Source organism: Podarcis bocagei (assembly GCF_964188305.1).
Source record: "Podarcis bocagei genome assembly, chromosome: 14".
Taxonomy (NCBI): Eukaryota; Metazoa; Chordata; class Lepidosauria; order Squamata; family Lacertidae; genus Podarcis; species Podarcis bocagei.
In genome coordinates, this window is record NC_138139.1 from 50,853,980 (window position 1) to 50,873,718 (window position 19,739).

At 44.7% G+C, this 19,739-nt stretch overlaps 2 protein-coding genes across 8 annotated transcripts in view; both read right to left on the reverse strand.

Moving 5' to 3' along the window:
- The window catches only part of CHLSN (cholesin), a 144,991-nt gene extending 136,756 nt beyond the window's left edge, over nt 1-8,235 (reverse strand). The window contains exons 1-2 of one of the 4 annotated variants that reach the window (XM_081169756.1): nt 8,079-8,235; nt 3,512-3,671 (exon numbers count right to left, since the gene is read on the reverse strand). In XM_081169756.1, coding sequence (XP_081025882.1) covers nt 3,512-3,670 — 159 coding nt within the window. In that variant the 5' untranslated portion in view covers nt 3,671; nt 8,079-8,235. Of the gene's footprint in view, nt 1-3,511; nt 3,672-7,865; nt 8,004-8,078 lie in introns of those variants that run through there. The other 3 variants (XM_081169759.1, XM_081169758.1, XM_081169757.1) reach the window with 3 other exon arrangements.
- A 2,729-nt stretch (nt 8,236-10,964) lies between these two features.
- On the reverse strand, nt 10,965-18,640 carry ZFAND2A (zinc finger AN1-type containing 2A). 4 transcript variants are annotated; one of them, XM_081169778.1, is made up of 7 exons: nt 18,499-18,640; nt 16,597-16,693; nt 15,486-15,580; nt 15,118-15,249; nt 13,548-13,699; nt 12,534-12,602; nt 10,965-11,119 (listed from the first exon to the last, which is right to left on the reverse strand). In XM_081169778.1, exons 2-7 carry the CDS (start codon nt 16,649-16,651, stop codon nt 11,101-11,103), a joined length of 522 nt encoding a protein of 173 aa, XP_081025904.1. In that variant the 5' UTR covers nt 16,652-16,693; nt 18,499-18,640; the 3' UTR covers nt 10,965-11,100. The 4 variants fall into 4 exon arrangements, with proteins under 4 accessions (XP_081025904.1, XP_081025905.1, XP_081025907.1 ...); XM_081169779.1 differs by having other exon boundaries at nt 16,597-16,743; nt 18,499-18,628; XM_081169781.1 differs by lacking the exon at nt 15,118-15,249.
- Nucleotides 18,641-19,739: the final 1,099 nt, after the last annotated feature.

A 19,739-nucleotide genomic window follows, 5' to 3' on the forward strand; every position in this document is an offset into this window, starting at 1 on the left:
TCTCCTTTAAATAAGAAAAAGAACCCTTCCTTTTTTACATGGAGGAAAGCTATCTAGAGGGAACAACAAAGATAAACACCACCAGAAAATAAAAATAAAAACTCTTCCCCCTCTTTTTTTCACCGGCGGGGGGCGAGTGTGAGGGGGGGGGAAAGAAGAGCTTTCCAGTTCTTTGTTTTGTTTTTGTTTTCAAGTGACACAAAAGGGGGAAGAGCCCCACCCATCCATATTCTTTCTTGAAATTTCATTTTCAGAAGCTGTCTTTTTTATATTAAAAAGAAAAGAAAAGCTTCACATCAATGACTGGAATCAAGACATATGTAGCTGATCTCTCCACCTGAGCAGCTTGCCCATGCCCAGATCCCCCATTATGTTGGCCTCTCCTGAACAGTCATAGCAATTCAAACATTTTAAAAAATGAATAGTGAATACTTTATACAAAAATATCCTTTGCTCACGCTTTCATGGGGTTCTTCTTTCTTTACTTTGCCACTGGATCTCTGTCCAGCTGTGGGGGGGGGGAGTTCCTGATGGATTTTTAGCAGGCTGTGCATAATTAGCTGAGCTCTAAGTGGAAAGATACTGGTGAAGATGAAATAGTTTGCTGGTTTGTGGGAAGGCTTATCATCATTTCTTCTCTGTTAGGAGAGAGAGAGAACAAAGCTGGAGACACCCTGCGTGCAAATTATCTGCAAAGTATCTGTAAACTATCTGTTCAGCTGAGCTACCCCCTGGGAAGCTGTTGAGTGTCCACCTTTTGTTCATTGGCATATTGCCTTGTTAAAACACTCATCAGAATGTTATTTCAAAACTGGTATTCAAAGGTATGGTGATTTGATGCACAACCCTATCATGAAGTAGGCAGCCACTGGATTCTGTACCAAATGCAGCTAGAGATGCCTCAAGCACAACCCAGCATAGAGTAGTTCAGCAGTTCTGAAGAAACAAACAATTGTTGCTAGATCTCAGAAAGGGGGACAAAAAGGGAGCCTTGTGAGACTCCTCTGGGGAAGTCTTACAGAGGTGATGAGCTATTAGCCATCAACGCCCCTCAACCCTGCCAAGCAGTAGTAGTTACACAAATATGGCCAAATCCCATAAACATTTATCATAGTCAATGGCATCAGGGCCTGTGTAAAGGTCAAACAATATGAACATAACACAAATTCTCCAGGTTATGGTTGTACTGCAGCCAAAGCCTCCAGCTGCTTGTATCTGACAAGGCTCCCATTAGAATTCATGTTTAGAGATAAAAGAAGTAATTATAACTCCACAAATGGCCAACTTTTTATGAAAGCAACTGCCATGCTGGTGCTGCAAATCAAGACACATCTTTATGCAATGCAATTATGTTTGGTAGATCAACTTCTGTTGATGAAAAATAATGCAAACCTTTTAATAACAAGCTGCAGTCAACCATCAATTTCCCCCCCTGTAATCTGACTCAATAAGGGATGAGACTGGCAGCAATTATAACTCCTACCACAACACTTAAGTGCCTCTTACTATGTTTTTTAAAAATGAGACATGGCTGATATTTCTCTACAATTGCATGAAATATTAGTTTTGTGTGAAGGTATACAAGCACCCCCTCTCCAACTACCTATAACAGACATATTTTAACTCTGTTATCAGCAACTAAGGTTCCCTTTTAGTCAGAATTTGCAACTGATTAGCAAACTTTGGTTAACTTGCTTTCAGCTAGTCAGTGGCAGTGCTGATGTAACACTCACAGTTCAGGCTAGCAAGGAAAAGGCAGGAGAAATTGTGCTCAAGGCGGAAGGGAACACATGGCCCCACAACCAACTCCTTATCTCTTAAGCATTGTTACAAGATCGGGATCATTATTTACCTCAACCCAATGTGGCCTCTAAAGCCATTCATACTAATGCTTAGCAAAGTACTTAAGTTGCTTGTTGCTATATAATGTAAAAGGAAGGAAATGAATAGATGAAAAATCAATAAAGAAAGATTGCTCTGAAAGGTCAACATGTCTTACAGGCAAATGTACTAGTCTTATTTGAGCAAAATTTTTGTTGGAACAAATTTCATTAAAAGTATGGTCAACATAATATTGAACTTGTTCACTTACGAAATATTTCAGCTTGCTTTTAAACAGCTCTGCACCAAAATCAATTAGAAATTTGCATTTTACACTTTGGAGATTGGAAATGTGAGGACAGAAAAGCTGTGTAAATCACAGCTATATGCAGCAACCTAATGAATCAGTGAAATATCTTTCCCCATCAAAAATGAACCATATAGCAATGCATTTCCCAACTTTAAAATTAAATAGTAATGTTGACTTTTTGCCAATCAATCAAAAACATCATTTATAGAAACCAAAGAGCAAACCTCGTTTCCTCAATGACAACCAAGAATTTCAGCTATATAACCACCATTCTCTCTAACTAATCTTATACTCTAGTTGTAATATACTGGCACTTTTCAAAACTGTTACCACTACACAGCATATAACCTTGCTGTAAACAACATGCCAATATCAAGCAACCTCTTGGCCTCTTCTGTTTAGCAAATGACACAGCCTACAGAGCTGGGAAGTAGGGGGCATATGAGGAATTTCCTCTCAGCAGGAACATTGGGATGGGTAGTCAGGTCCTGATAACAAGGGACAGATTGTGGAACAAAGGGCAGCATCTTAGGGCTGCTTCACATCTTACATTTTTAATGCATAAATATTTTATTTTAGGTAAACAGATGTGCACTATACCATCTGATGGGTGGTAAGAGTATTCCTTCCACTTTTCCTTTCTGAGACATCACCAAATTACTCAGTGAACAAAAACAGCAAAATTTGGAGCTGAAAAGGTGAATATAAATAACTTTATTACAGACAGTGCAGAAAACACTTGAGGAGAGTCAACCATCTTCCACCCATTTTCTTCAAGTGTGAGCTGTTCCAATAGTGTCTGGACAGCAAATGGCAACAGACTCCCAACTTCCCTCAGATTTCAAGCATGTCACATGTAGCATTTTATTTACACTTATGAGAAATGTGTACATACACACTGTAGAACTTAAGTAACATTGCCTACATGTATATTTTACTATATTTACCCTCACTCAGAATCTGTGTGTTGATGCAAATCCTGTACATGTGCATTTTTACACAAGTGTCTATATATTTTTGCCCCTACACATATTTGCATCTGTGAGGATGAAGTATCACAATATATTTAGAAATTTGACTTGATAGTCGTTACTACCTAACTACAGAACTGTGTGCACACATTTTGTAGGCGCCTAGGTACATGCTTGAGGTCAAGATATAAGATTTTTAAAGCTAGTTGGTTTCTTTCCTTGCCTACTTTTATTCATTCAGTGCATCACAACAAGAAAACATTTATTTCCAAAACTGATAACATGCTTTCCCTGGCACTTATCCCAATAAAGTTATCATTTTGCAAATATTTTCCAGTGTCAAGATGTGCATCTTCTCCTGCAAATACGAAAATATGCAAGTTCAACAAACTCATACTTGTTCACTCACCTCCAGATTCTGTTTTTTCAACTTAGGTTCATCAACCTGTTGCTCCTTTTCTGATATGAGATGCTTCATTTTTTCCTTTTTCTTTTCTGCCAAGTGATGCTTCATTTCTTCCTTTTTCTTTTCTGTCTTCATGTCGGCAGCTTTTCTTTTCTTTGCCATTCTAACAATTGAAATGTGCATTTTTTTGTTAAAGAATCTATGTGTCATTTCATTGTACATAAGAACCACCATCAATGATTTATTTCTTGAAAATTTAGCAAGACATACAAATGTTTTTCACAAAGCTCCTGTCATGAAAGCAAGTAGTTTTAAAGTGTCCTGCGTTTCCCCAGATGTTGTTGGACTATAACTCCCATCATCCCTGAGCTCTGGCCTTGCTAGCTAGGGGTGATGGGAGTTGCAGTTCAACAACATCTGGGGACCCACAGATTGAGGAAGGCTGGTTTAGGGGAACTCTTTCTCCATTGTCTCATCTGATGTGGAACCCTTAAGGCTGCATGGAAGTCCTGTGTGTTGAGCTGGGTTCTTCTAGGGCAGGCATAGGCAACCTCGGCCCACCAGATGTTTTCGGACTACAATTCTCATCATCCCTTGCCACTAGTCCTGTTAGCTAGGGATCATGGGAGTTGTAGTCCCAAAACTTCTGGCGGCCCGAGGTTGCCTATGCCTGTTCTAGGGCCTAGGCCAAGTACTCAGTTCAGACTGGTCATTAGCATTACCCGAGCATCAAGCGAGTGTGATAGAACACAACTAACACTCCCCTGCAACTTGATAGTGGTGGGCAAGTCATCTTTTAGTATAAAAACTACTGTTAAGTAAATAAATGTACAACTTTTTGTTTTGACTTTTTATACATAATCTCAACTATTAATAAGTGCATTACATAGTTAAGTACATGGATTACCAAATTACAACCTGAACTACATTCTTATATCTGTATGAGCTAAATATACTATCACGTTGTATGAATATTATATTTAACTCCAGAAAAAATATATACTGGGCCTCAATATATGGCCACGCTGCGTCCATAGTTGCAATGATCAACATACAAGTATGTTCACTTTTTCACAGTCCTACAGGAACCACAAGAAAAAAGGGAAGAGTTGGTTCCTAGCTAAAAATACAACAGGGTGCCAAACTCCCTGTTTTCTAGGCTCCACCCATCTCTCCCCCCCCCCCCCATGTAACTACGAAAGCCTAGTTCTGTAATTAATCTGGCAACTCTAACGGGGGTAGGATTGCCTCAGAGAGCTATTAAAAATTCCCTTGGAAAGATTTGGTGGGCAGACTTTACTTCCATACAACTGATTAATCGCCGCATTTGAAAACAGGAATTAATTGTCCTCCAGGCAAATTGAGAGTGAGCTGGGGATTAATTTCCCCTATAATGTGGTATACAGTGCAATTGCTAGAGGCATCTAGATTAGTTTGTTGTTCCTTTGCTCCACAAGAACAGATGGCAGAGAGTAGTACTCTGGAGACAGCATACTACACTAGATAATGTGGACAAATATATAGACATTTGGGTTTTAGACAAAATATCCTCTGCCTGAATTAACTTCAAGCCTCTTGCAAAAGTGTACTGTACATAAATCCTAGAAACCTATATGTGGCCTAGCAGTAACAGGTGTTTTAAATCAAAAGGTATCCTACTTGATTCTAGAAACAACCTAGAACATTTCAAGGAAATGCCCTATCTGCTTTTGACTATAATGGATACTGTGATCAGTCACTTTTGCAGACAATAGGCTCCAACCTTCATTGGAAATATAATCCACCTCATGAAAAGTCATATCTTGTCAGGATACAGCATTAATTAAAAAGCAAATACTTTCTGACACAGAGAGGCAGAATAGAACGTGTAATCTTTGAGACACAAGGCTGTCCCATTGTTTTGGTTGTGGCCATTTTAACATAGCTGCCCCTCGAGGTGTTTCTATTTTCCTCTGTGAAATGTTGCATAGCACCCCATCCTTCTAAAGTAGGGATGTGCATACATTAGATCCTCCACAAGATTAGCTGTCTCAGTCTGCAACATTTGATGGACTCTAGTCTGTAAAAGCTTACAGCAGTCTTTCAAGGTGACATAAGACTCTTTTGTTTCTGATGCAACAAGTACAGGCTACATCTGGAAAACATTATTTTGGACACCTAAAAACAGGTTCAGCCAACCTGATCTCTAGATATTCTGGACAACTCATATCATCCCTGACCACTGACTATGATGGCTGGGGCTGATGTGAGTTGCAGTTCACATCTGGAGGGTACCACATAGACTACTCTACTACAAAGACTAACAGATTTATTGTAGTTTAAGCTTTCATGGATTAGGATCTATGTCACCATATGCATCTATGGCTACCCTGAGTTGGCAGGTGTTATGTGTACCATGGTTAATGTACCAAACTAAGAGAACATGGGGTACCTCTTTTGTTTTTCACGTTCAGCATGTATTTAAACAGGCACTTAAAAGTACTGGATTTTAAACACCAGCTTAAAACACGTTTGTTCTCTCAGGCGTTCACTGATGTGTGATCCAGTAAAGTTGATTGCGTATTAATTTGATTATTGACATATAAACTTTGCTGCTAGTGATGTAATTTAAGTGATTATTTTGTTTCCCACCCTTATTGCTTTTTCTTTGGCCGTATAGAAATGTTTACAATAGGTCTTAACCTCTGCAAGGCCTCATACTCCTCAGGTGGCCTGAGTAACCTCAAGAGGAGCAACTACATTACCCTGTGATAAGAAAAAGTGAGAGTTTACAATAAATTTATTACAATATAAGCTTTCACGCGTGAAAAGCAGCTTTGCCAGACGTTGGCAAGGGCAATACCTAAACGTAATTCACGCAAAACCGTACAGAGAACGCTTTTAATGCTTAAGCTTATGGTTGCCATCAATTTGATTTTAATTAATTTTTATAATGAAATGTTTTTAGAATGTTGCACTATTTTATTGTTGTTAGCCGCCCTGAGCCCGGCTTCGGCTGGGGAGGGCGGGATATAAATAAAATTTATTATTATTATTTCCCCTCAGCCTGGCCTACCTATGGCGCCTGTGGTGAGGCTAAAATTGGAGCGGGGAGACCAGACACCCTTCCCCCTCAGCCTGGCCTACCTCACAAGTTTGTTTACAGATAGGTAGCCGTGTTGGTCTGCCATAGTCAAAATAAAAAACTTCCTTCCAGTAGCACCTTAAAGACCAACTAAGTTAGTTCTTGGTATGAGCTTTCATGTGCATGCACACTTCTTCAGATACACTGAAACAGAAGTTGCCAGATCCTTCTATATAGTGAGAAGATCAACAGAGCCAGACTGATACCCAGAGAGAACTTGCTGCAAGACAGACCCAAAAAAGGTCGGTTCTAGTCATCACATACAGCTCCCAAGTTAAAACAGTACAACGCATCATCAGAGATCTACAACCTCTCCTGGACAATGACAGTTCTCTTTCTCAAGCTCTGGGAGGAAGACCTTTCATTGCCTACAGACAGCCACCCAATCTTAAACAACTCCTAACCCACAATAATACTACAACCAGACTTAACACGGACACTGGCACCAGAGCCTGCAATAAACCCAGATGCCAACTTTGCTGCCACATACACCCGGACAACACCATTACTGGCCCCAACAACATCACACATACCATCTCGGGACTATTTAATTGCTCATCGTCTAACATTGTGTATGCCATCAAATGCCAACAGTGTCCTTCAGCTCTCTATATTGGACAAACAGGCCAAACCTTACGCCAAAGAATAAACGGACATAAATCTGACATCAAGAATCACAAAACAGAGAAACCAGTAGGAGAACACTTCAATCTCCCAGGACATTCTATACAAGATCTCAAAGTAGCTGTTTTACTACAAAGGAATTTCAGAAATAGACTGGAAAGAGAAGCTGCTGAATTGCAACTCATTACCAAACTTAAAACCATGGAGAGACCTGGTCTGATCAAAGACATTGGATTCCTATCTCATTATACATGACTAAGCCATTTCTCACCTTCTCACCCCTTGCCTTTTCCTGTAAGACCTATTACAGTCGTTAAGAGTTGTCAACAGGCTCATCTCAGCTATCTGCCAATCTCCCATTCCCACCACCCTTCTGAGTAATACCCCTCCCCACCTTCTCACTATATAGAAGGATCTGGCAACTTCTGTTTCAGTGTATCTGAAGAAGTGTGCATGCACACGAAAGCTCATACCAAGAACTAACTTAGTTGGTCTTTAAGGTGCTACTGGAAGGAATTTTTTTATTTTCACAAGTCTCTTGTGAGTCTAAACTGAGGGGGGGGGCGGTTGAGAGTCGGCGGCCAGCCACTCTCTCTCGGCCTGGCCTACCTCACAGGTCTGTGGTGAGTCCGGTTGGGGGAGGGAAATGAAAGTGAGCAGGGCAGCGAGGGGGGAAGAGTCTTTCCCTCACACAGGCACGTGTTGCGCGCCACCCCCTCGCCGGCGCCCTTCTGGTCGGGGTGGGGTGGGGACACTGAACCGCGACACCCACACCCGCCCCGGTCCCCTCAGAGGCGGCCGCCTCCCTCTCACGCCACCCACCTCACTCTCAAGCCCGCCTCCTCAGCTGCGGCCGCTCACGCGCTTCCTCGCGCACGTTTCAACCCAGCGCCTCAGACCGCCTCGGCGCTCCCATTGGGTGCCCGAAGGCCACGCGACCGCTCGCATTGGACCCTCCGGGTTTCAATCAAATAGCGGAGCTAATCAAAATCGAATGCTGCGGAACCCAGGCCCTCCTTCTCCGTCGCGCCCTGGGGGGGGGGGGAGGCGGGGCGGGGCTTGGAGCAAGCACGTGAAGAATGCGCGAGCGCTGGGTTTCTCCCTTCCTATTGGGCTCAAAGGCCGTCGCTCTTCTCCTCCCGCCCCACCCGTTACCCCGCCGCCTCGTCTAGTGCGCGTGACGTCTGCGTTCGCCGTTGCATTAACGTGGCTTTCTCTCTGGCTGGTTCAGCGCACTACCACGCCACAGGGAGATGCGCAAAACTGGGGCAGGCTCCAATTCAGACCACACCCAGGGAGAAGTCGATTATGATTGTGATTGATTGTTTATTCAGTTTAGTAGCCGCTTAAAAAAAATTTTTTTTTAAAGTAGCCCAGCAAATTTTGGGAGCCAGTGCAATTGTTTTCAGTGAAAGCATTAACTTTGTGGTATTCTGCCACAGTGATCAGTCAAGCACAGGGGTCAGCAAACTTTTTCAGCAGGGGGCCGGTCCACCGTCCCTCAGACCTTGTGGTGGGCCGGACTATATTTTGAAAAAAATATATGAACGAATTCCTATGCCCCACAAACAACTCAGGGATGCATTTTTTTAAAAAAGGACACATTCTACTCATGTAAAAACACGCTGATTCCCGGACCGTTGGCAGGCGATTGGGCCGGATCCAGCCCTCGGGCCTTAGTTTGCCTACCCATGAACTGGAGCTATCAGGGTGGCTTGCAATAGATTTAACAATACAGTACAGTGGTGCCCCGCAAGACGAATGCCTCGCAAGACGGAAAACTCGCTAGACGAAAGAGTTTTCCGTTTTGGAGGTGCTTCACAAAACGAATCTCCTATGGGCTTGCTTCGCAAGACAAAAATGTCTTGCGAGTTCCTGCGGGTTTTTCCCCTCCCCCCCTTTTTCTAAGCCGCTAAGCTGCTTATCAGCTGATCCTATCAGCAGATAAGCCGCTAAAAGCCACTAATAGCGCTAATCCGTCAATGGGCTTGCTTCGCAAGACGGAAAAACCGCTAGACGAAGAGAATCACAGAACGGATTCTTTTCGTCTTGCGAGGCACCACTGTAAAACAATAGTGGGGAGTGAGGTGTTGTCAGTCTGTTCTTAATACTAACTAGTATTATAGAGCAGCAGGGAAAATAAGCATTTTCTGCCCTAAATGTGATTCTTCAGGTCAGGGAATAATGTGTTTTCCCTATTATATTTGAGCGAAATTGAGTGATTCTTATTTATAGGGGATGAGTACATCCCCTCTGGTACATCATGCTCCTTCTGGGGTAGTTTGTCCACCCTTGGTTCCTATCCTGCACTTGGCTCTCACCTGTGGCTCCCAGAAACTGTCATCCCCAGTGGCGTAGCGTGGGTTGTCAGCACCCGGGGCAAGGCAAGTAACTTGCGCCCCCTAACCCGTGGATTTGCGCCCCCTAACCCTAACCCCCAGATGTTGCGCCCGGTGCGGCCGGCCCCCCCTGCACCCCCCACGCTACGCCACTGGTCATCCCTGTGAGGTAGGCTGGGCTGAGAGGCAGTGACTGGCTTCCAAGGCCACCCAGTGACCTTCATGGCCGAGTGGGGATTTGAACCCTGGTCTCCCAGGTCCTAGTCCGACACTTTAACCACTACACTACACTGTCTCTCAATGATTAAGAAATCATTGAGGTATTATTAGTGGGAGAAGAATATGGTGACCAGTACAGAGGAAGAGCCATGACTCCCTTTGGTCAGCTGTCAGAGGGATCATTTCCACATTTTGCTCTCGAAAGAAATGCATCTGCTGGAATATTTACAAGAAGCACAAAATTACATTCCTTCCTTTTAAAGGCAGGAATAAGACTTGACAGAGCACACAACAAACCTCTCAGCTGTGACACCCTGTGGCTGGATCTGATATTGCATCCAAGACTTTCACAGACACCAGGTTTGGAGGGACACTGCCCAACTTTAAAGCCATAATCTCACATTCGAAAAATTTAGGCCTCCATGTTCTTGATAACACTATTGAACTCTGGCAGCCGCTTTCACTGTACCCCTTTTGGCACGTGCTAAAAATAGTGTTTAGACAAGCCAGAGCTAATGTTTAGAGAAAGCCGGTGCAAGTTTTGACGTTTTTAGTTGATTGTTATTTTTACTTTTTGAAAGTTCTAAATTGCTCATTTTTCTTATCGGTGATTTATTGTTTTATCTTTTTTTGCAACCTGCTTTGAGGTTCATTTGTTCTTACAATCAAACGGGGTATAAATTTTATGAAATAAATAAAATTTCCCTCTAACAAAGAGGGGGGAAATGAAGCATTTTATGGGTAGGATCATTTTAGTATTTCGTTTTTGGAAAGGTCTTCCTCCTCTCTAGTGAGGAGGGATTTGGAGTGGGGCATGGCAGGGAAGAAGAGAAGAGAAGGATGAACACAGGACTTGGCTTCATTTATCAAAGCAGCTTTTGCCAAACTGGTACCTCTAGGTATTTTGGACTGCAACTTCCACCATCCCTAACTGTTGGCCATGCTGGCTGGCACGGATGGGAACTGGACGCCAAAACACATGAAGGCCACCAGATTGGCAAAAGCTGGATGGCTCAAGGCATCGTACTTGCAAGCCATTAAACTTGGGGCAATGCAACAAATCTCCTCCTTGCTTCTTGGGAGATTTATCCAACAAGTATAGGACTTGGTTTCAGGTTTTCCATTGACTGAACTACCAGAGAAGCACCTCTATTTGTAAAGACATCGGTTTTTATTGAAGAAATAGACATATAAAAGTAATATAGAAAATACGCAGAAGTTTTAAGAGCTAAATCTGTACAGCAGTCAACAGGACAAGGCAGTTTGGGACCCAGGCTGTGAAAACTTCAGCTTTTTGCTTTGCAGCTGAAAAAACAACAACAAGCAATTAGTTAGCAACAAGCTGCAGCTAACGAAGAACCACCCATTTCTCAGAAGACATGTCTCTACCTTTGTAGTACGCCCACATCTTACGTACAGGTGAAACTCGAAAAAATTAGAATATCTTGGAAAAGTTCATTGATTTCAGTAATTCAACTTAACAGGTGAAACTAATATATGAGATCGACTCATGACATGCCAAGCGAGATATGTCAAGCCTTTCTTTGTTATAATTATCATGATCATGGCGTACAGCTGATGAAAACCCCAAATTAACAATCTCAGAAAATTAGAATATTCAATGAAATCAGCAAAACAAGGATTGCAAATCGAGCAAGATTGGACCTCTAAGTAGAAGCACATCTCGGTTTGCATGTCATGAGTCAATCTCATATATTAGTTTCACCTTTTAAGTTGAATTACTGAAATAAATGAACTTTTCCACGATATTCTAATTTTTCGAGTTTCACCTGTACTTGTAATTTGCAGTATTTATATATGGGCAAGGTTGGGAAGCTCTCAACAAGATCTTGCGAGAAGTTGGATTGTCTCACGAAAGCATCCTGTACACTCCCAAAGCCAGTGTACTGAGTGGGCCTTGCCAAGAAGCAAGGCTGAGTGCTTAAAAGCTATTTTTTTTGCACTGCATAGCCCCAAGCAGACCTGGCGAGAAAAGAGCTTTTAAGCTCTCAGCCTTGCTTCCCAGGCAAGATCCACTCAGCACACCAGCTCTGGGACTAGTAGGCATACGTTCTCCCACTAAGATACACTCTTTCAGGTAGCCTCGGCCCAAGCCATATAGCTAGTGGCCCTCAAAAGTCCAAGTGCAAAATGAAGTTGATGCTACAAGTCTGGGTCTGCCCACTTCTGTGGTACATGTCAGGTGAGATTCTGCTCCAGTTATTAGGTTCAACAGACTTTGGAGAAGCACGCCAGCCCCATTTAATCCAGAATGTGGCTGCCAGACTGGTGAATGGGAGTGGCTGCCAGGGCCGTATAACACCGGTCCTAAAAGATCTACACTGGCTCCCAGTACATTTCCAAGCACAATTCAGAGTGTTGGTGCTGACGGCTTCAGCCCAGTATACCTGAAGAAGCATCTCCACCCCCATCATTCAGCCCAGACACTGAGGTCCAGCTCCAAGGGCCTTCTGGCAGTTCCCTCCCTGCAAGAAATGAGGTTACAGGGAACCAGGCAGAGGGCCTTCTTAGTAGTGGTGCCCACCTTGTGGAACGCCCTCCCATCAGATGTCAAGGAAATAAACATGACTTTTAGAAGACACCTGAAGGTAGTCCTGTTCAGGGAGGTTTTTAATGTTTGAGGTTTTCTTTTGTGTGTGTTTTAAATACTTTGATGGAAGCCGCCCAGAGTGGCTGGGGCTACTCTGTGCTTATTTACCTGTTCTGCAGAACCCGGTGGTTGAGAGACATCTTGTTTGATTCCAGCGATCTCATCAGAGCAGCACATCTGCAAGGGAACAGCCACACTAGGCATTCTGCATGCACCTGCCAGCTGTGCCACTTCTGGGTTTGTGCAGGATTACCCCTTCCATCATTCAGGAAGCCTCACTGCACAAGGCAAAGGTCTCTTTGCCTGCAGGGGACAGGACATTTTGCCACAGGAGAAGAAGGGGGAAAAGCTGACATTATTCAGAAAGACCAATACAGTGGACCTGCAGATTACATTACCTTCGGGTAATGTAACTTTCAGGTTGCAAACGCGGCAAACCCAGAAGTGTATTCTTCCGGGTTTTGCCACGCGCACATGCGCAGAAGCGCTCTATCACACCACGCACGTGCGCAGAAGCGGCACCTCTACTTGCGGAATTTCGGGGTACGTACGGACCCCTGGAATGAATTACATTTGTATCTCGAGGGTCCACTGTACAGGTTTTAAGGTCTAAGTCCACACTGCTGTCAATTGATCACATTAGACTTATGCAAGCCGTTGGTAAGACAGCATACAAATAAAATGATGTATGCATGGGAGCTGGCTTGCAGAAGGCCTCAGAAGTTCACAAGGCTATACTGGCTTTAAAACCCTCAAGAGGATTTAAAACATTTAATATTTTCTGCAGGCAGCTTCTTGAGCCAGCAGAGAAGTTCTAGCCAGCAGCGGAGGAAGCCTCTCAGGCGCCTAGGGCGGTGCGCCCATAGGGGCAGGGTGAACCACCCATAGGGACGGCACAGGGCGCATGGCACCCAATAGGGATGGGGTGCGCCGTGGGGCCTCAGCCGACCTACAGCTGGGAGGGAGGCAGCGGGTGGACAGCGCGGAGCCTGCGGGTGCCCGAGACGCGTGGCTCAGGCACGCTGTAGGTCCCGTGGTGAGTGCCACCCACTATTTTTTTGCCCCTGTCGGGTGACACCCAGGGTGGAACCCCTCCCCCAACGCCCCTGGTTCTAGCCTTACCCAGCTTTGGAAATGGCCCGGGTTTGTCCTTTGCAGGCATGGTCCAGAGGATGTCGGTGTTTCAGACAGAAGTTCCCCTGACACTGGTCGCAAACCAGCTTCATCATCTCCCTCTTTTTGCAGCCTGGCTGGAAGCACTTGTTTGTGTAGATCTAGATTAAGAAGGAAGTCGGGTTACAACTGGACCAGGAAAGTTGACCGTCTCACAAAGATTCCACAACTGCCTACCATTTTAATGGTTGCAATCCCATGACATGCTCACCTGGGAGCAAACTCCATTTAGCTAAGAGGGACTTGGTCTAGGGCTGTGTTGCTAAGACTAAATCCAATAAGAGAATCTGGCTTCCCTGTAGTGCAATGGAAGGGAACCTTTTTCAGCTCCAGGGCCACATTCCCTTGAGGGCAGGCTTCCAGGAGCCACACACTCAGTGGTGGGCAGGTCAAGGGATGCAACTTTTACCTTTACGCAAGCTACATTCCAGCCACACGAAAAGGAGGTTTGCACACACACCAAAAGGCTCAGGACCACAATACCTTAAGGACTGTCTCTCCTCATACAAATCACAGCTGATGTAGAATTTGGGGGTTAGGTTGCTCACCAGAAGACAGCTTGAAAATATTACACCATTCCTAGCCTGACCACACCGGCTGCCAATTAAGTTTCCAGACCCAATTCAAAGTGCTGATTTTGACCTATAGATATTTAAATGGTTCAGGACCACAATACCTCAAGGACCGACTCTCCCAATATGAACCTATCTGGTCCCAATGATCATCCTCTGAGGCCCTTCTTCATGAGAGGGCTGGAGGATGACAACACAAAAACGAGCCTTTTCTGCAGTGCTTCCCTATTTGTGGAATACTCTCCTCAGGGAGGTTCGTGTGACGTCTTCATTATACAGTCAAACCTCGGCTCCGTTTTGGAACATTTCGGCTCCCGAACGCCAAAAACCCGGAAGTAAATGCTCCAGTTTTCAAACGTTTTTCGGAAGCCGAACGTCCGATGTGGCTTCCGCTTGAATAATAATAATAATAATAAATTTTTATTTATACCCCACCCTCCCCGGCCAAGACCGGGCTCAGGGCGGCTAACCCCAAATATAAATAGAGTAAAAACATTAAAAACACAACCAAACAGTTGATTAAAATACAAGTTAGAATACAGTGCAAGAAGCTCCTGCAACCAATCAGAAACCGTGCTTCGGTTGTCAAACATTTCAGAAGCCAAAAGGGCTTCCGGAACAGATTACGTTCAACAACCAAGATGTTTTCCTTCAATAACGAGAGGTATCGCAGTTAAGAACACTTCCCAGCCAGCCAAAAGCACTCCTGATCCAGTGAAGAGCTTACAGTATAACTTTTATGAAACAACTTAAATATAGCTGTTTTCTTCGAAATTGTTAGGGGCCTTCAAAGAGGAACTTTGGAAATCTGTGTCCTCCCCAAAGTTGGGTTGCCAGCTAGGAAAGTGTTTGAGCATCTCCTGATTAAATATAAATGGGATACAGAGCAGGGATCTTATCTTGAACTGCTGTGTACATCCAGTATAGCTCTGGGGAAAAGTCCTAACCTTTTGCTTCTGCTGAGCAGAATCACGTCTGCAGCCTCTGTCCATGTGGGCACTAACAGCAGCATCCGGCACCTCTCCCTTCTTTACTGGGATGGGAGTGTTACAGAGAGGACAGACTGGAACTTGCACATCCTGAAAAAGCAACTGGATATTAGCGAGGAAATACGGCTGCAGAACTCAGGTGTGTTAAGGAGCAAAGTCTGCATTCCATCCATGCACAACCCCATCCCTGCTTTGGTCCTACGAACAGCACGTGTGTTGTTATCTACAGCTGCTTCTTTTCAAAAAACGCCAGCTATTCAGTTTTGCAGCGCTGTTCTTCATGTCACACACACTAGTCGTTTCACCCTTTCGGCAGTTTACGTTACCTTCTGGTATGCAGAGGAACACTTGTGCCGGTTATACGCAAAGTGGTCTTTGCAGAAGACCTCACCGCATGCATCACATTTCAGAGGTAGAAAGTCTACAAGGAAAAAAAGAGAAAACACACCTAGTTCAAGAAAAATGTGGAATGAGGAGTCACATATAAGCAACATAAAAGGTAAAGGGACCCCTGACCATTAGGTCCAGTCGTGGCCGACTCTGGGGTTGCCGCGCTCATCTCGCTTTATTGGCCGAGGAAGCCAGCGTACAGCTTCCGGGTCATGTGGCCAGCATGACTAAGCCGCTTCTGGCGAACCAGAGCAGCGCACGGAAACACCGTTTACCTTCCCGCCGGAGTGGTACCTATTTATCTACTTGCACTTTGACGTGCTTTTGAACTGCTGGGCTGGCAGAAGCAGGGACCGAGCAACGGGAGCTCACCCTGTTGTGGGGATTCGAACTGCCGACCTTCTGATAGGCAAGTCCTAGGCTCTGTGGTTTAACCCACAGTGCCACCCATGTCCCTATAACCAACATACTCAAGTCTAATTAATGCATGAAGGGGTTAAGGATATAGAGTAAGCTGTTCTGCCAGGCTTAGCTAGGTCACTCCACCTCCCCCTGGGAGGAAGGGTTATCAAGCCTTTGTTCTTCCCATTCCACCATGTGAGGAGCTCTAAACTGGATTATCCAAGCCCTGAAGCACCTGTTGTGGCCAGTTTTATTGTAAACTGCCCAGAAAGGCATTGGTTATTGGCAGTACAGAAACGCTGTAAGCAAGCAATATAGTTATATTTGCTTTTTTGCAATGCAAGCCACTTTGGCAAGTTGGAAAAGTGGGGGAGAAATAAGCCAAGGCTGGGGACTTTGCTGCCCTCCAAATGTTATTGGGCTCCCACTTCCTCTCACCGTAGACAATGGCGAGCAACAATGGGAGCTTTACTCCAGGAAGGCCACAGCTTTCCCATCCCTGATACAGACTCCTCATTTATTACATGCTCTTTATATCTCTGTAGCCGCTCCTTCCTGCTCTGGTTGTCTGCCTGATACCATGGCACTCTACCCTTAAGGAAAGGTCCGAACACAGTATCAACACCCCCCTGAGCAGTTTCTCACCTAGCTGCTTGCAGGTCTTCTCAGAGCAGTGTTTTCCCAAATCTGGAAATTCCATTTCTAGGAAGCAGCCTGCTTTTCTTAAAGAGCTCTTTGTTACCTGTAAGAGGAGGTTCTACTGGTTTAAATTCATCAGGTTTTCCAAGAAGCCTGAAAATAGGCAATATAAAGTCAGGTGTTCATCTTCCGAGCCACAAATAACCAGGGTCTTCTATTCAGACAAATCACTATGGACATGCTTGCAAGGCTAAATGATATCTAAGTAAACAAGGTGCATAGCAGCATTGTTAGAAGTGCCTGTTAATTCCATAGGAATAAGGAGCTAGAGGCGTGAGCAAGCGTCCAATCAGCCACGGCCTGGATGCGTTTCAAGCAAGCTGAACGTTTTACCCTTGAGAACTGCCTAATTGACATTTGGGACACTTTTATCAGAGAAAACCAGTTTCTCACCCAGCTGAACAAAGACACCAGTATCTAAAGGGTTGAATTACAGGTGCCAAGGGAGGCACAAAACACAGAAGAAAAAGCGGAATACAGTGGTACCTTGGGTTACATACGCTTCAGGTTACAGACTCCGCTAACCCAGAAATAGTACCTCGGGTTAAGAACTTTGCTTCAGGATGAGAACAAATCGGGCTCTGGCAGCACGGCAGCAGTGGGAGGCCCCATTACCTAAAGCGGTACTTTAGATCAGTGTTTCCCAACCACTGTTCCGTGGCACACTAGTGTGCCGCGAGATGTTGCCTGGTGTGCCACGAGATGTTGCCTGGAGGGAGGCGGGCGAGTCGGGCGGCGAGAGGCGGGGCGGCGGCGGCGAGGAGAGGCCGCCCAGCGCGGGGCTCTCGCCGTCTGCCTGCCTGGCTGCCTGCGAGCTCGGCGGGCAGCGCCTCTGTCCGCAGCGCCCGCCTCACGGCTCTCATTCCCTGCCCCTGCCAAAGCTCACCCAGCCAAGCCGAGCTCTCCTTCCTGCCTCGCTTTGCTGCCTCCTCCCCCCCCACCCCCAAAGCTTGGAGGTTCCCCGGAAAGGGGGAGGGGAAAAAATTGAAACTTACACTTTCGTGCGTCCCTCCCGGCGTGACGCTGCGCGCTGACGTCACGGGGCTGTAATGGTGGTGTGCCTCGAGATTTTTTTCATCAAACAAGTGTGCCTTTGCCCAAAAAAGGTTGGGAAACACTGCTTTAGATTAAGAACAGTTTCAGGTTAAGTACCGACCTCCAGAACGAATTAAGTACTTAACCCGAGGTACAACTGTATTGACTCAAAAAGTCATGTATAGCTGTATCTTACATTTCCTTATTGGCAATTGTGACAGCTTATTTCCCCCCTAAATAAAAATAAAAATATTTTCTCTGTACTGTAATCTGTTTTATAGTTATTAACATTTAATCAAATGTATCTGAAGAGGCAGTGGTGGAGATCATCATAAGCACAGAGGGAGCAGTTCCTAAGCCTATGCCGTTTCAGAGGGTTGGAGAAGGAAGTTAGACAAACCAGTTAATAGCAAAAATAAAAAAATTCCTTCCTGTAGCACCTTAAAGACCAACTAAGTTAGTTCTTGGTATAAGCTTTCGTGTGCATGCACACTTCTTCAGATACATCTGTAACAGTTAATAGCAAGACAGCATTAACAATGATTTGTATAGTATTTATATTTCTGAGAGGAAAAAAGGACTGGTACAATCCAAAGCAAAGCACCTTTTCACCCCAGCTGTTTTAAGATACTGCATGGAAATGGGAATTTTTTTTCACCTACCGATAAAAAAATCCCTCCTTCCCGCCTCGTATAATTTAAGGCACAGAATGACAGCAGTGCAGAAGAATGAAGAAACGAACAGATTCTTTAAAAATAAAGGAAGAGTTAAAGGGTAAATCAGCTGACAGACCAACGGCAGCACTTTACTTACCGTTTCCCTGATGCCCCAAACTCTATATTTCTCTGGTTTCTAGTGAAGTTCCAAAAGAGTTGTTAAGTTTCGACTTCTACAGAGCTTTATGTAGGTGGATTCTATATGCTGAATCATGCTTCGCTGCTTCCGCTTCCCGGTTCCCCAATCCGAAGTAGCCGGCTTTGACGTCACTGCACCACCCGACCAATCGAGACGTCGCTCGTCCCGCCTGGTTTCTGCTGAATCACGAAAGTGTTGATTGTCCGCGGGCGGCGTGGCAGCGATGGGGGAATTGCGCTGAGTCAGCCTTGCTTTCTCAAGCCCTCCACGCGAGTTAGGGAATCCGCGTGACGTGGTTGGGCATCCTATCCAGGGCCGGATTGAGGTTTGATGAGGCCCTAAGCTGCTGAAGGTCATGGGGCCCTTTATATGTCCAGCTGTCCTTTGTCAACAACAAATTGTTGTTGTTGTTGAATATATGCTATATATGCTATATGGTGATTTATGGACATAATAGGTATCCAAAGCCATTTGCACATAACAAAATATGTATTTTATCAAAGTAATTGTTGAGCTGGAATACAATTAAGAAGAAATATATTAATAGTGAAATAATTATTGAGCTCTAACTTAAAATGATTGGGGGCCCATTGCTTACATCATAGGAGCCTACACAACACAAAACACTGTTGCTGTATTTAGGTTTTATGTTATTTGTTTTTTATCTTATATTTTGGAAATGTGCATCCAGATTTTTTTCCTTTTAATTTGGGGGGGGGGGCAAGAGAGAGGGGCCCTAAGCTATAGCTTGTTTAGCTATATTGGAAAGTATTGGAAAGACCCTGATGTTGGGAAAGATGGAGGGCACAAGGAGAAGGGGACGACAGAGGACGAGATGGTTGGACAGTGTTCTCAAAGCGGGCAACATGAGTTTGACCAAACTGCGGGAGGCAGTGGAAGACAGGAGTGCCTGGCATGCTCTGGTCCATGGGGTCACGAAGAGTCGGACATGACTAAACTACTAAACAACAACAACAGTATACGTAAATCCGGCACTGATCCCATCCATGCCTTTTGCACACATGCGCACCTACTCGGAAGTAAATGCTATTGATCTCAGGGTGCAAGGGCCGCCTTCTGCGTAAAGTGTGCAACTATATAAAGTTTCCCCATGGTGTTTTGGTGGAGAAGCTGGGAAAATGTAGGTTGGATGAGGTAACTTTTGGATCTGTAGCTGGTTGAGTGACCAAACCCAGTAA